The 16,087-nt window shown below is 39.8% G+C and overlaps 2 protein-coding genes across 3 annotated transcripts; both read left to right on the top strand.

Annotated features, from left to right (window-relative positions):
• The first annotated feature begins 65 nt into the window (after positions 1 to 65).
• LOC109527318 (arsenite methyltransferase-like) lies at positions 66 to 6,033 on the top strand. Its single transcript, XM_019889162.1, has 11 exons — positions 66 to 176; positions 358 to 391; positions 619 to 746; positions 841 to 991; positions 1,322 to 1,458; positions 1,553 to 1,622; positions 2,416 to 2,497; positions 2,572 to 2,703; positions 2,859 to 2,998; positions 3,068 to 3,190; positions 4,944 to 6,033. The coding sequence occupies exons 1-11, from the start codon at positions 160 to 162 to the stop codon at positions 5,049 to 5,051; spliced, it is 1,122 nt and encodes a 373-aa protein (XP_019744721.1). The 5' UTR covers positions 66 to 159; the 3' UTR covers positions 5,052 to 6,033.
• On the top strand, positions 145 to 15,807 carry LOC109527316 (arsenite methyltransferase-like). Of its 2 annotated transcripts, none has more exons than XM_019889161.1 (11): positions 145 to 176; positions 10,012 to 10,045; positions 10,470 to 10,597; positions 10,678 to 10,828; positions 12,809 to 12,945; positions 13,051 to 13,120; positions 13,229 to 13,310; positions 13,388 to 13,519; positions 13,661 to 13,800; positions 13,877 to 13,999; positions 14,836 to 15,806. In XM_019889161.1, exons 1-11 carry the CDS (start codon positions 160 to 162, stop codon positions 14,941 to 14,943), a joined length of 1,122 nt encoding a protein of 373 aa, XP_019744720.1. In that variant the 5' UTR covers positions 145 to 159; the 3' UTR covers positions 14,944 to 15,806. The 2 variants fall into 2 exon arrangements, with proteins under 2 accessions (XP_019744720.1, XP_019744719.1); XM_019889160.1 differs by lacking the exon at positions 145 to 176 and adding an exon at positions 8,423 to 8,532 and having other exon boundaries at positions 14,836 to 15,807.
• Positions 15,808 to 16,087: the final 280 nt, after the last annotated feature.

Below are 16,087 nucleotides of genomic sequence, written 5' to 3'. Positions count from 1 at the left end.
AATAGTGCAGCACAGTGTGTGCTGTGGTGCAGGAAGTGAACTCTGAACCTTACTTCTTCAACTGGACTTTTTGCTAGTCCACTGTCGGCTTCGCCGAGCACTCAAAACAAGCTTTTACCTCTGAACGGTTTTCTACACCGATCTCACTCACAATCTACAATGGCTGATAAAACTAGGTAGGAACGCGACTAAAATATCTCGTTTCCAGTTCATTTAGCCTAGCTTTTAGCATTGAGAGCCTGTGGCGCTTGTATTTATATGGCACGTCTCGCTTACTCATATCCAGACTGACTTTACAACGAGCTTTGCTTTACGTGTGATGAGGTATATAATGCATTTAATACTCTTTTTTTTAAGCTTTGTGGATACCATCGTTCACCAGGATGTTAAGGTAGGAGCAACGTTTTCTTGATTGCAGTAATCTAAACGCTATAAACCTTTATCTTATCATAGCCTGGTAAACATCCATTGAGGCTGCCTCTTGATTATTTTTGGGGGGCTGCTGATCAATGGTGAATGTGTTTTGCCGGTTCGTGCTATTCGTTAAAGTTCTTGATCTTACGAGTGTACATCCAAATCTCCTTTCGTGGCTTCAAGGTTTATGTCATCTCTTGGTAGGATTACTATGGAAAGAAGTTACAGAAGACCTCAGACCTGAAGAGTAATGCTTGTGTGGCTCCAGCCCAGCCCTACCCAAATTTCATCCTTAATGCTCTGAAGAAAGTACACCCTGATGTGACTGACAGGTTGTCACCGATATTTATTTTATGTTATTTTTTACTTTTTTTTTTTGCCAAGTATTGTTGGTTATATTCTGGAATGGGTTTCCTGTTCCCCCAGATACTATGGTTGTGGTCTGGTGGTGCCAGAGTGTTTGGAAGGCTGCAGGATTCTTGACCTGGGCTGTGGGAGTGGCAGAGACTGCTTCATGCTGAGTCAACTGGTGGGAGAGGCTGGCCATGTCACCGGCATTGACATGACTGAGACTCAGGTACTTATAGAATTAGTGCCGGTGCTATTGAGTAATAAATAAACAACAAAACCAACCAATAAACACTACCTCATGCTTGGCATGTGTAGTAGTAACACTCGCTGCCAGAGAGGTAAGATTTTTTATTTACTTGATAGATTTGTGTGTAATCACACTCCTGCAGCTTATAGCATACATATTGTGGAAGCAAATACATTGGAGCCGCTCAGGCCCAACGCATACTGTTTCCCGTCAAAATAAGCCAATAATGAGCATCCAGAAGTAGTCCTTTGTTTATTGATCATGTATTTGGACCACAAAAGCATAATTAATATGTTCTATGTTATCTAGCTTGAAGTGGCCAGGAAACATATGGACTTTCACATGAAGGAGTTTGGCTACAAGAAGCCCAATATTACCTTTGTCCAGGGCTACATTGAGGCCTTAACAGAGGCGGGTCTGGAAAGTAACTCTTTTGATGTTATCATGTAAGCTGTACTTCTTGCCTCCTGCTCTCACATTGTAAAGCTGCGTATTTGTATACATTCTTTTTTTCCAATTGTCACTTTTTTTATCACTTAGCTCCAACTGTGTGGTGAATCTTTCTCCAGAAAAGAAGCGAGTCCTGACTGAAGCCCACAGTGTGCTAAAGGTAACTTAACTGTTGAAATTGGAAAACATTATTTTTATTTTTCTCAATTAAAGTTTTCAAGCATTCCATGGGAAGATTAACTGTAGAATGTCAGAGATATTTAAAGTTGGACACCAGTATTATTTTACATTCTAACTGACCAAAGTACTTGTCCCACGTTATTTATCATCTAACTGTGCCCATCACAAATTTAAGGACACTCTTTCAACCCTTTCCGTTCTTAATGCTTTCCTCCAGAACTCCATTCCACAGCATTTCCTCAAAATCTGTGCGTACACATGCATGTGCCCAACCCTCAGTGAGATGTTGTCACCCTGGCCACCCCATTGTAAATTGTCCCTGGTTGTGATGTTCTCTTCATATACAGTGGACGCCCACTATGAATAAGGACCAGGCTGGCTTGCAAATAGCAAAAATCTGTGTAACTGTATAATTGATGACCATTGAAATACATCGGAGACAGAAAAAAAATGTAACCCAGAAAATGTCTTCAAAAAAGGCTACTAAAAATCCAATATGCGGTTTCCTCAAAAAACACAGGTGAGGGGAGTTGTAGGTCCAGGGGCAACCCCCCCTCAAAACAACAACAAAAAAAACTTAAAATGTATAATTAAAAAAAATATCAATGTGCGAATCCGCCGGTGCTGAACGCTGAATATTCAAGGGTCCACTGTTATTTCATTTGGCAACTATACAAATTTCCACTGTAAATTTCAAGATTTTTGCACCCTTCGTCTAAAGCAGTTAAGTATTTGTGTTAACCATGCACTGTACTTGCTGTACTGATGATTAGGATGGTGGTGAGTTTTACTTCAGTGACATCTACAGCAACGCAAGACTGCCTGAGGAAATTAAAAAGCACAAAATCCTGTGGGGTGCGTATTTGCGATGTTATACTGATAAACGCGTATATAAGCTGCAGACATCTCAGTGGAAAATCTCATGGCAGGGGAGTGTATAGGTGGCGCACTGTGGTACAAAGATCTGCTACAATTGGCCGAGGAAGTTGGATTCAGTCCACCAAGGCTCGTTACTGCCAGCATCGTCACTGTTGATAACAAAGAACTGCAAGCCATTCTGGGTTTGATGCTCCTTTCCTCCTTTCATGGATTGCATGTTGTGTCATTGTATCTTGTCAAAGCCGAATCCAATACAGTTTATCCCTCAAGATTAGTTTGAATAAACAAAACACAAACCAATGTGTTTTCATCTTTTTTTTTTTTTTTTACATTCCAGGGAACTTCAAGTTTGTCTCTGCCACATACCGTCTCTTTAAGATCCCGAAAGGCAGCCCAAAGCCATGTAACGTCATTTATAATGGAAACATTACAGGGGCAGAGGACTCTCTCCGCTTTGACTGTCAGTACACCTTCAAGGTCTGTATAAGCTCCTGCAGAATCCGATCAAGTCCAGGGACTATTGAACTGAATGTTTGCTTCTGCCAGGCTGATCAAGTGGTCGAGGTCGATGGTGAATTAGCCGCCATCCTGACCCATTCCAGATTTGCACAGGACTTCACTTTCCAGCCACCAAGCCGCTCCTGTGGACCTTGTGGAGTCAAACCGAAGGTCAGTAATACTTGAAACAAAGGTGACAAACTTGAGGCCTGGGACCAGATCTGGCGCGCCACATCATTTTTGTGGCCCATTAAAGCAAATCATGTCAGTCTACTTCATGTTTCTTGCTAAAATCTACACCACAGTTGCAAATTGTTTTCGCTTTTAAATACTTAGTAGACATCACAGGTGTTTTTTCACCTTTCAAACCATCTTTTTATAATAATTTGCACAGTTGTACTAACTATTTTCCCTGACTGTTAATTTCCAAACTAGTTTTCCATCAATATATTGTGCATATTCAATACTATTGTTATATGGTTTCACAGTCACAAAGGCCATCTGAGAGAAATTCTGACTACAAAATGGTTCTCGACCAATGATGAGTTTCTGCGAAAACATATTAAATTACTTTGGGTACCAGAGGTGTTTGTGATAAAAGTTTGAAATTGTGGACACACCCTGAGAGGCCCATTGTTGAACTTCATAGAGTCATACTCAATAAAACATTTTCAAACACACGTTCACATATGCAGTCATCCACAAGCACAAGGTCAAGCAGCTGTCCCAGAGTCATAACCAGTCTGTGGAGTCATGCCGGGAACCTGGGACAGGAAGGAATGTTCCCTTCTCGAGCTCATGGAATGCTATCGTGTCAGCTCTAATGGTTATTCTGTGAATGCATACATCCACAAAGAGCACAAGATGTTTTCATCTCAACCCTTATCTTTAATCACATACAAATACATATTCTTTCCAATTGCCCAACTTCAAATATGCATTGTGACTTCAATGACAGTACTTCTAACTGAAAAGTACAGTGGCAGGCGGTGCGTTTCAGACCTGGGCCCTCACTGGGGACTTAGGTGACCGAATCCACCACTTAATGCCACCACTGTCACGTTGCAGTTTTATAAAATCAAAAATGAAAAAGACTTGTGAACATCAAAAATCTGCATATATTTGACAGCCATTTAAATGCATTGGGGAAAAAAAAAAAATATATATATATATATCCCCCCCATCTGACTTTAGGCGGAAGACAGACTCCACCCTTAACTGGTCGTCAGCCAGTCACAGGGCACAGACCGAGACAAACAGCCATTCACAACCACATGCACACCATTACCAAGTGGGAACCGATTGATTCTACGCTGCCCGCACACAAGTTGGGAGAGTGAACCACTACACCATCAAGCTGATATCTGATTATTACAAAAAAAAAATGCAACTGCATACTACAGGAAACTGAACAGCCAAGAACGTGACTCTGAAATGAGGGTACTTGCCTGTTGGAACTATATTAATACATTTGCATTGACGTTGTCAATGTAGGTCAGTGCTTTTGATCGTGTTTAGGCCATCAGAGAAGACCTTGTAGGGCCGGACTGCACACTGCGAGTTGTATTTTAACTGCCGTTTTTGAGAGATAATTCATAGTTGAACCTTTGGACTGCCCTTTCAATGTGAAATCAAGTTTGCATAATTTACTGTCATTAGTCATGCTTGTTTGCAATCTCTTAATCAAAATACTTTGTTAGTCAAGGACCCATGTCTGATAGAAGAGATAAAGAACCTCACAACTCCAGTAATCTGACATTAAAAGACTTTTTTCATTAGATCTGTTTATATTATGTAGAATAGGATGTCACAGAAATCTGAAACATCTTTTTCCACATTCCTTCAAATTGTCTTGAATGAAACTTTGGAAGCATGTAATATGATCTTGTGATCTTTGATTTACCCCACCCCCTCACCCAAACAGGCACTTGCAGAGGATCCTTTCCAGTTTGCTGTGCAGCTGCCGAAACAGAGTCCAAGTTCAAGCACAGGGGGATGCTGCAGTACCAAGTCTGCAACCTGCTGCAAGTGATTGCCTTGACTGCAGCAACCCAGCAGCACTAAGTTGACACGAGATCAGTGGTTCTCAACTGTTGTCACCCTGCGACCCGTATTTGTCGCCAAGTCTTGACCCACTTTTACAAAAGTTAGGAGCAATAAAGAAAATTCATTATTTAAAAAAAAAGAAAAGCCTTTGAAAATAGGACCCCACATTATGCGTCCGTGACCCACTTTAAGGTCCCAACCCACCAGTTGAGAACCACTGCCGTAGATAAGAGTCCAAATTCCATTTTTAGAGTTGAGAACGATTACTTATTCACACATCAACACATACCGCATTATTGTAATGCAATATCAATTTTATTCATTTCAAAGTAATGTTTAAGTATCAATGACTGTGGTAATTTTGTTTCAAATGGACAAACTCAATAAGATTGTATTGACAATCTTTTGTGTTTTGCACAAGCGTGAAGAGTCTGTACACGTAGTCAAAATAGTTGGTACCCTTCCATTAAAGGAAGAAAAACACAATGATCACTGAAAGTGTAACATGATAGGAATTTTTCAAAAGGTATATTGACAAGCCTAAGAGCTTCTAGAAAAATGTTCTTTTTTTTTTTTTTTTTCTTCCATGGATGAGACAAACCTGGAACTTTTCGGCATGTGACAGCTCTGTGTTTACTCTAAATGAAGTGATCCAAGAAACTAAGTACTGGCCTTGGTTATGTACTGGGCCTGCTTTTTCTTCATCTGTCAGTGTTTTTTTTTATCTCTACGGGGTGCAATGATACCCCAACCCATAAGGCCTTTTGAATTGAAATTTGGACTCAGCTGCTGACCATAGGTTTTTCAACAGTATAATGCACCCATACAAACAGTTAAAAACACCCAATAATGGGGGGGCGAAAAAAAACATCTGACTATTTTCGAGTGGCCAGCAATGTGCCTTGATCTAAATCCTCCTGAACATCTGTGGAATGCAAATGCCATAGTAGCACTAAATATATGATTAAAAAAAACACTCATACAAATGTATTTTTTTGCAAGTGTTCAATCTGTATCTTTATTTGTTGAGTGTGTTGTTCAAATAGTTGTATATATTTTAAATTTTGTAGAGTACATTTCAAGGCCTTACTTGTCCTGTAACATGCTTTCTTGTTAATAAATGGGAATCAGATTTATTAAATAAAAATTATTGCGCCACATTATTGAATGGATTTTTGCACCAAGTTCAGCACATATGTGACAGTGTAATACTTACAAGAGGCTATAATTTTCAAAAACTGGTTTCAAAACTTGCATTTTATTACCTGTATAGGATATGTCTTCTTTGGAGAACATACCTCTTATTCAAGGTAATAATAGAAATACATTTTATTTACAAAGCACTTTTCATTGAAGCAAAATCTCAAAGTGCTACAAAATGCTAAAAATGACAAAGTCAATAAAAACACCAAAACCATACAATCAGACCGAATAAAACCGTTGGTTGTAAAGGCCTAAGTCAAGGCTGTCAAACTCATTTTTGTCACTGGCCGCATTGTAGTTCCCTCAGAGGGCTGTTATGTCTGAAACCATATAAAGAAGTCAAGTGTAATATAGTTTCTTCAACTATTGTTTAAGTTACTGCAATGAGGGCTTTGCTAACAAGAACATTCTTGAAAAATAGCTGTTATTTATTACATATGAGAATTTGACATTTTGATACAGATTTTAGCATGCATCATGGAAGTGGAGATCTTTTATTTGTTTTTGTGGGCCACATAAAATGATGTGGCAGGCCAGATATGGCCTCCGGGCCTTCAATTTGACACTGATGGCATAAGTGGGGGAAAAAAAAACCCTCTTCAGGCTGTTTTTAAACCTTTCATGCACCCTGTAACCTGATAACAGGATAAGCTGTCCTCTGTAGTAACTGCTGTCCCTAAGAGGGTTTTTAAAGGAGTCCAGAGACTGAAGATTTCTCAGATGCTCAGGGAGGACGTCTGGAGAGTCTGTCTTTTAGCTGGCCTGGAAAAGCCTTATAACCCAGGAGGAGTTGAAAGAAGTGTCTGGGCAGAGGAAATGATTGGGCTTCCCTGAGAAAGCCACTGCCTCAACGACCCGACCCCGGGATAGCAGATGTAAATGGATGGACGACGGATGAATGGATGAATACATTTTGAACGAACCCGAAAAGGTCAAAATCAATTATTGTTTAAAATAGGTTCAAATGCAAAGTACAAAAAAATTCTGTAAATCAATTATACGTTTGTGAACTGTACTGCATTTGCATAATTATGCTGTCGGCACAGAGTATGTACACACAATTAGGTGCAGTTGTGTCTAAATTCAGTTATTTTGTCTTTCATTGGGAAATATACTATGACTATTAATATGAAATAAGTCAAAATATATAAAGGGGTAGGAATATAAAATCATTTTTTACTTCTTCCTATTCCCTTTGAACATGTAAAGTGTGCTTCACAAAGACTATGTTTTCTCTTCTTTTAAATCACTTTACTTACGCAATATTTTCTGTTACTTGTGACCCTCGTGAGGAAAAGCGGTTGGGACAATGGATGGATAGATGTTTCCATGTTCAAGAAACGAGCATTATTCCATTATCTTGGCTTTTTGGCCACAACTTCACATCCACGTCCCAAATATCCTTTCGTGATTTTTTTTCTTTAAATCAAAAGTTATTGTCAAAATTGAATATATCACAATAGTTTTATTTTGAAAAGCAACACCTGGTTTCTGTGAAAGTACTTCTGTGGGAGTCCTGCGGTGGTCAAGTGTCCCCCAGTACCAAGTGGTTGGGGAATAAAAAAAGGTTAACTTTTAATCATTTTGGAAATCTGAGGTCATAATCGAATTACAGATTTCAGAGATGTTTTCATTTTAAATGCAATGTCAGATCTGTATGAAAATAATTTGGTTGGACTCTCAGGGTGGTTTAGTGGATAACAAAAGGTTAATTTTCACTCTACTGTATTTCTAATCTGGGGTGATAGTTCAATGGCGTTTTAATTTGAAATCCACCATCAGAACTGAATGTAAATACCTGTACAGTACTATGGTTGGAGTCCTGGGGTGGTGTAGTGTCTTCCATGAATGCCCTGGTTTTGGTGTAACAAAGGGAGACTTTTTAATCTTTTTTTGAAATCGGGATAATTACAGTTCTTTTTTCGGATTTAACATTAACTTCACTTTAGAACTCCAGAGCTTTTCTGGTTGCAATCCTGAGACCGTTTGCATTCTCCCTAAATGGACTGGTTCCCTGAAAAAAGATTATTTTGCAATTTATTTTAAATACAGAGTACCGGTGTCCCTGCATATTTGCAGCTGGCTCGACCGCCGTATATTTTGTTGCCGTTTTATTTTGAAGGTGGCCAACCCAAATCGTAGTGTGATGCACAGTTCGAACAACCATTCCGGCAACTGCCTTGACTTGGTCTTTCCGTGTGGAGGCTGGACTGACCCGTGTTGTGGACTTCACTTGAACCATCGATGATGGCTGATAAAACGAGGTAACAGCAACACAAACACGATAAAATTGTCCAGATCAGTTTCAGCCTCGTTTTTAGAATATCGAGTCTGCATTTGTTGTTGTCCACACATTTATTGCTATCGTGACAAAGTACAGCAGTATTACACAACAAAACGCGTATGCTTCTTACAGCGAGTAAAAGTTGGCCCGATGTTCAATTTTCGCTGAGTTCTTACCAGCTCGTACTCTGCCTCAGAGCTACATTTGCAACGATATCACATTTGTCGCAAGATCGCGGCTGCATTTGTTGCCACCACAAATGTATTATGCAAAACAGTGGTAGAACCAACCATCTGCCGTATCCTACTCTGAGCGCCTTGTTTGCGAATGTTTGCGAAGGAAGTGAATGCCGATTTGGCGTGGCTCGTTCAAGTCGCACACATTCGTAAAGACATACGTCAGATGAAATTTCCATACCTGTCAACTTTTCGGAGCGCCAACCTGTATAAACTACCAAAAAAATCCTTATAAAGAGCAAAAAATCCTTATAACATACCAAAGCATTTTATATGTCAAAATAACGGCAGAACCCCCCCCCCCCACGAAATATGAATGATATATTTGTTTCCTTGTAGAACTTGCTTGTACACTACCGAAGTATGCAATGAATACTCTGCTGTTTTCAACTAGGAACCACATGATTTACTGGAAAGTTACCGGAAATGAAAGCATTCGAGTAGACTAGCACCATTCTGGGCAAAAGCAAACGGAACTACCTGTTAGGGGAAAAAAAAAATAAAAAAACCCGGAAATTTTCAGAATCCGTATGATTTGTGCGATATGGCCATATACGTAAGATTCAACACAAAATCCGTATGAACTATGGCTAAACCGTATGAGTTGACAGGTATGAGTTTCAATGTTTGCAAACAGTTTTTCTTGTCGCAGGGAAATTTTGAACAAGTTCAAAGAACATCCACTTTGTTCGCAAACACCCCCGATCCATCGGTGGTTATAAGGACTGTAAGGACTGTCTACAAGTTACAAAATCCAGGTTGAGGTTGGACAAATCACCATATATCAAACATATATTTCGTCATTTTCAGATATGATGACATCATGAGCTGTAGTGATTTGTAGCCCATCATTGCTAACTACTGCATCACTCAGAATGACAAAAGGTGTTTTCAGTGATGCTCGGCGAATATTTTTGTCACATAATCAGAAATATAAGTATATTTTCAGCTGTAGTAAGCAGTGGTTTATAATTTCTGGCTTCTACAGTATTCTGAATGGGGAAAAAAGGAACATATATTTGATTTGATTTATGATGATGTCCCGCATATGTTACCCTGGAATTTGTAGGTTGTGGATGGCCCTTACATAGAGGTACAGGTGAATATCAAACATGGAACATATGGCCAACTTTTACCCGCTGGGATTTTTACTAATGTATTAGTAGCTAGCATCTGTCATATTTCCTGTTTAATTTTATCACTGATTCAGTTATCTTTTAAAGCTTTGTCGACACCACCGTTCACCTGGATGTGAAGGTAGGATAACATACTTTGAATACTACATCATTTCTTTTTTTTAATTTATTTTTTTAATAGTGGTCTCCCTCTGCCCAGTATTAGTACTGCTGAGCTATGAAAAGTGAAAATGATTCACTTTGCCACCGTTTTCTGTACCGTTATATATCACTGCATGACTTGACTTCACTGACAAAAAACATGAACCTTCTATGTTTTTACAGTCTTTACATTTATTTATTCTTTACCTAGATTTCATATTGCACCCAAGTGACACGAGTGGCCGAAAACAAATACCAAATGTGATTAACTAACTCGGCCAGTAAAGCTGATTCTGATGTGATTTTTGCAGAGTGGTGCTCTATTTTAAAGTTCTCGTTCTCACAAACACGCACTAACCCAACATCCCCTCTTATGACATTACCATCTATGCCCGCTCATATAGGATTATTATGGAAAGACGTTGCAGAAGACGTCAGATCTACAGAGTAATGCCTGCGTGGCTCCAGTGGGGCCCCTCCCGAAATGCATCCTCCAGGCTCTAAAGAAAGTCCATCCTGATGTGACTGACAGGTTGTTGCTTAATATGTTCATGCACTCTATTGGCATAGCACAGCGGCTAATTTTTCAGAATGGGGTTTCCTCCCCATCAGATACTATGGTTGTGGTCTGGCTGTGCCAGAATGTTTGGAGGGCTGCAGAATTCTGGACCTGGGCTGCGGGAGTGGCAGAGACTGCTACATCCTAAGTCAACTGGTGGGAGAGGCAGGTCATGTCACCGGTGTCGACATGACTGAGGATCAGGTAAACTGCTGTTTTGCTCAACTCAGGTGAAATCAAGTACCGGTATATTACACTCAGAAAAAAATCGGGGATGACTTTCGGGGGAAATTCTGGGATTACGCAACCCTAAAATGCACTGTAACCTTTACAGTGGACTTCATGTGACTTGCAAACCTTGGAATGCACAGATGCAACTGTTCAATGTTTCAGTACTTTTTGGACGACTTGTTCTCAAACAAGAAGCTGAACGGCATAATACCCAACAAGTTTCCGGGTTCAGTTAGAATACATGACATATTTAAATAGTAGTCTTCATCCTGCTCTTGTCATTTCGACATCAAAAATGACACCCACTAGTAGATCAAAAGTACCTCGCCATTGCGAGGCTTTAAACAGGTTTTTCTCCGAGGGAAGGTGCCACTTAGCTTGGACCGTCACAGAATATCATAAGCGGGTTGCGCCCCCTGAGTGGCTGCCTCTCCAGCAGCGCATATCCCTGTTTGAGTTTCTTTTCGTCCTTCTACTTTATTTATTTCTTCTTCCCATTTTCTTTACCTTATCCATATCTGTATTTATATTGCACTTAATTGAACGGTGTTTGTTTTCTTTTTCTTCTTTCTTCTTTCTCCCCATTATCTTGCTGCTGTGGACTGTAAATTTCCCCATTGTGGGACAAATAAAGGATATCTTAATCTTAATCTTATCTTAACAATGATAAGCAAAGACTGAAAGAGTCACACAAAGGCATGGAAGTGCTTGGAAATGTTCACGCATCAAACATCTGATTTGAATTTCAGCTCTTTGCTAGAGAGGAGATTGTGCAAACAATTACTGGAACATGAACAGGTGGACATCCACATTTAAAACTTCAGTTCACCTGTAAAGGATAGAGTGCATTTTAGGCATATCCTGCCATTTCACTGAAAAACGAACATCTCACCATCATCCTATGCCCCCATCGCCAAAACTGTCAATGCCCCCCGAAGGCAATCAATACAAAAAAAATGATTGGCGCCACTAATGGGTCCGCAACTACATTCCTCGTATATTTAAGAACCCAAGTGAATCCCACAAGAGTAAGTACACAGAGGGAAAACATGTTAGAGTCATTGGGGGATGGATGGATGGGAAAACCATGTGTGCAGCAGCCATTGTTCAACAACAACAACGGAAATGCTATGCGGATGAATAATAGCACTAGAAGTCTTTCATAAGATGCCAACATATGGTACTGCCATAATGAATAATTAGAAAAGATGTAATCACAGCACTTCTGAAAGCCAGAGTAGCTAATTTAGGGTAACTAGAAAGACATACTGTTTTTTTTTTTGTTTTTTTTTGTGACATACTACATGGATGGGGATGAGAAATCATTATGCACAAACATAGCTGAATCAATAGCACAAAAAGCGGGTTGATTTCCTATCTGGTAACCACAAGTAAATAAACCAGAAGGAGCGCAGTGCCCTAATAGGTTGATAGGGCACACCAAACTGACTTTCATTGATGCCTTTTTTACTGTGTAATCATTTTTAGGTGAGGAGAAGGAGGATGTTTGTCTTTGACTTTGAGCAAGAGTCTGGGGACACACTTGACTGCTCGCAAGTCAACTACAGGGCTAGCTGGGCTGGTGCTTAACATTTTTTTTCTGGTGAAGCAGTTCTTAATTTCAATTTAATGTCTGGGTCTTTTAATAGCTGAAACAAAAAAACTATGTTTTCACTCAAGATTGACTGCTGTCTGGATTAAAGCCTAGCTGCCGCTGTCATGCTTCATTAGGCATGTGGTGGTCTTCTTGTGATGGGCAATGATGTTTTTGTGCCAAACTGATTTTGTGTAATCTGTTTTATCACCAGAAAACTCCACTAACCAAAATGAAGCATTCATCAGCTTCATATTTTGGTTTAAACTCAATCATAGATTGCGTTCTTTGTAAAGCATGGGGTCTAACACCTGCATATGGACATCTCAAACTGTATTTAATTCTCTCATGTTATCTAGCTTGAAGTGGCCAGGAAACATGTGGACTTTCACATGAAGGAGTTTGGCTACAAGAAGCCCAATGTGACATTTGTCCAGGGTTACATCGAGGCCTTAACAGAGGCGGGTCTGGAAAAGAACTCTTTTGATATCATCATGTAAGATGTGCTTCTTCTTGCCTCCTGATCACTTTCAGTTTCACATTTTAAAGATGTGAACCGTATTTGGAGAAATTTTTTGAAATATTCCCTTTCATTACTTAGATCCAACTGTGTGGTGAATCTTTCTCCAGACAAGAAGAAAGTCCTGACTGAAGCTTACAATGTGCTAAAGGTACACTTGTCTTTAACTCACTTTTAATTTCATTGTCTGAACGAATTTCACCGGAATTGACCAACCATCTCATAACCAACTTCATGTATTTGCTCGACTGATGTTTAGGATGGTGGTGAGTTTTTCTTCAGTGACATGTACAGCAATGGAAGACAAACTGAGGAAATTAAAAACAACAAAGTTCTTTGGGGTGTGTGTTATTACTCCACTGCCGTGCATTTGCTGCAGATGCATGCCCACGTCTGATAATGCAATTTTCCAATACAGGTGAGGGATTTGGTGGTGCGCTATGGTACAAAGATCTGCTACAGTTGGCTGAGGAAGTAGGTTTCAGACCCCCGAGGCTCGTCAAAGCCAACGTTATCACTGTTGACAACAAGGAAATGCAAGCCATTCTGGGTGTGATGCTTGTTTCTGTCTTTACAGTGTTTTGTATTATTATTGTCAAGGTAGATTGCACCAAGAACTGCATTTTCAACCACTAGAACGCAATACTGCTGGACATACAGTTGAGTTGTTTTCACCTGTTCTACATTCCAGGGGACTTCAAGTTTGTCTCTGCCACATACCGTCTCTTTAAGGTCCCGAAAGGCAGCCCAAAACCATGTAAAGTCATTTATAATGGAAACATTGCAGGGTCAGAGGACTCTCTCCACTTTGACTGTCAGTACACCTTCAAGGTCTGCCGCTCCTTATCATCAGATCAGCTCCAGTTGATTTTGAACTGAAATTTCACAAGTGTTTGCTTCTGGCCAGGCTGATCAAGTGGTGGAGGTAGATGGTGAATTAGCCGCCAACCTGACCCATTCTAGATATGCGCAGGCCTTCACTTTCCAACCACCAGGAGACTCTTTTGAATCTTGTGGAGTCAAGCCAAAGGTCAGTGATACTTTGAAATACAGTATATAAAAGATGCATATGGTTACTTTGAGCACCAGAGGTCGGTATCATTTTAACATTGTGGACACGCCCTGAGAGGCCCACTGTCTTCACCGCACAGTCAAGTAAGCATGCTGCACATTCTCACACACTCTCTCTCTCTCAAAGCACACATATGCACTCATCCACAAGCACAAGGTCAAGCAGCTGTCTCAGAGTCATAACCAAACTGTGGAGTCATGCTGGGAACCTTGAACAGGAAGGAATGCTCTCTTCTCTAGCTCATGGAATGCTATCGTGTCAGCTCTAATGGTTATTCTTGAAATGCATACATTTCAACACGAGATGTTTCATCAATGACCATACATTATATCACAAGAAGGCTTTTCAATGACGTAATACAGATTTTGAATTTTGATTTCCTAGATAGTAGATCTAGGATTAGAATTCAGAGTTGAACCTTTGGACTGGTCCTCTGATGTGAGACCAAGTGTACATGCTTTACTGAAATCAACCATGTTTGCTGTAAAGTACAGTAGTATAAATGCTTACGTTTATAGCGCTTAGTCATATACTTATTTAATGAACAATCATGTCTGATAAAGTTAAAAACAATCAAGTAAAAACACGTCACTACTTGCGAACTGGCACAGAGGCTCAGTTGATACCAGAAGACATGTTTATAATTGTGTAGAATATAGAAAGTAACAACAATAGAACGTTTTTTTTTTTCTTTTTAAATATGCATTTTTGCACAGTTCCTAGTATTGCCTTGAGGAAAATGTGACGTAATCCTAAAGTGTGATGTCCTATTCCTTGTTGAATTTATCATTCAGGCAATCTCTGGGGATCCTTTTGAGCTGGCTGCGCAGCTGCAGAAACAGAGTGCAGCCTTAGCCACAGGGGGGTGCTGCAGTACGCAGTCTGCAACCTGCTGCAAGTGATTCTGGGAGTACATCACTGCTGCAAAGTTCAGAATGTCAGCAACATAATGTAATCACGTGGTAGTATAACAGTAGTTTAAATGGCACAAATTCTCCTTTGTGTTTCTGAAGGTAGATGTCCAATTACAATAAAGTGCACAGTAGGGTTGAAGGATTCAAGACCAGTACTGTACTGTATGGCCAAACCTGGTAAATTGGTTGTTCTTTTCTTATAACCACATGTTGTTGCTACATTGAGGCATCTTTGGACTGAGATGAAATCATGACGTGTTTAACATATCCTAATGGGGTGCTCATAATTTTAGAGTAAACATTTTAAAACAATGTTTGAGCATCTTTGACTCAACTGATCTTAAGCCATCTGTATTTATATAGCACTTTGACAACTTTTGTAGCTGTAACAAAGTGTGCCCTACAGAACACACCTCATAAAACATTAACAATATAATCACCACAAAATCCATTCCTACATAGGCTTTGTTATTGTATTCAAAGTCTCCTTTCATCAGTGCATCTCAGGTGCCATGATCACCGCATGCATGATGTCACACACGTCTGTGGAAAAGCAGCTCTAGCGTCCGTTGACGAGTAGCATACACACCAAATCCCATCTTTTCAAAAGAAATACTGTATTAGAGTTCCAAATTGTACTCGAATCATTGCAATATTTATAGAATGATAACATTTGCCGACTAGGATTATTTTTCCGATTGTGCACTTCTTTTTTGTTGCTGCACCTCTTCTATTGTTATACTAGTTCTTGTGATTTACAGTAATTGCCTTCTTTTCAATTCTAGTCAATAAAGTCCGTCACAATCATTGTATTTGTTACTGTAATATAAAAATAAATGTTTTTGAGCTTGCTCTGTGAATATCTATGCCTCATATTTTCGGAGATGCTTTCTATTAATGTTGACAATTACACAGGCAAGGGGTAAGATGAGGGAAGGTAATGCATTATACCTAGTATAGTCTGTAAATGCAGTGTAAATCCTGTTAATGAGGCTATGTCATCCAAGACGATATGTCTGCAAACAACATCCATCCATCCATCCTTGCATCCATCATCTGAACTGCTTTTATTACTACAAGGTTCCCGGGCGAGCTGGAGCCTATCCCAGCTGTCTTAGGGCAGCAGGCGGGG

Source organism: Hippocampus comes, unplaced genomic scaffold (genome assembly GCF_001891065.2).
Source record: "Hippocampus comes isolate QL1 unplaced genomic scaffold, H_comes_QL1_v1.1 scaffold86, whole genome shotgun sequence".
Classification (NCBI taxonomy): domain Eukaryota; kingdom Metazoa; phylum Chordata; class Actinopteri; order Syngnathiformes; family Syngnathidae; genus Hippocampus; species Hippocampus comes.
Note: the sequence above shows the minus strand (reverse complement) of the source record. Positions and strands in the feature narration are given on the sequence as shown.

What these genes read in the sequence shown, in the direction of transcription:
- LOC109527316 (XM_019889160.1), top strand. Translation starts at nt 8,513, where the DNA reads ATGATGGCTGATAAAACGAG. An exon ending in AACTCTTTTGATATCATCAT is followed by an intron (nt 12,946 to 13,050) that starts GTAAGATGTGCT and finishes TTCATTACTTAG; the next exon opens with ATCCAACTGTGTGGTGAATC. An exon ending in AAGCTTACAATGTGCTAAAG is followed by an intron (nt 13,121 to 13,228) that starts GTACACTTGTCT and finishes ACTGATGTTTAG; the next exon opens with GATGGTGGTGAGTTTTTCTT.
- LOC109527318 (XM_019889162.1), top strand. An exon ending in AAAGCACAAAATCCTGTGGG is followed by an intron (nt 2,498 to 2,571) that starts GTGCGTATTTGC and finishes ATCTCATGGCAG; the next exon opens with GGGAGTGTATAGGTGGCGCA. An exon ending in AGAACTGCAAGCCATTCTGG is followed by an intron (nt 2,704 to 2,858) that starts GTTTGATGCTCC and finishes TTTACATTCCAG; the next exon opens with GGAACTTCAAGTTTGTCTCT.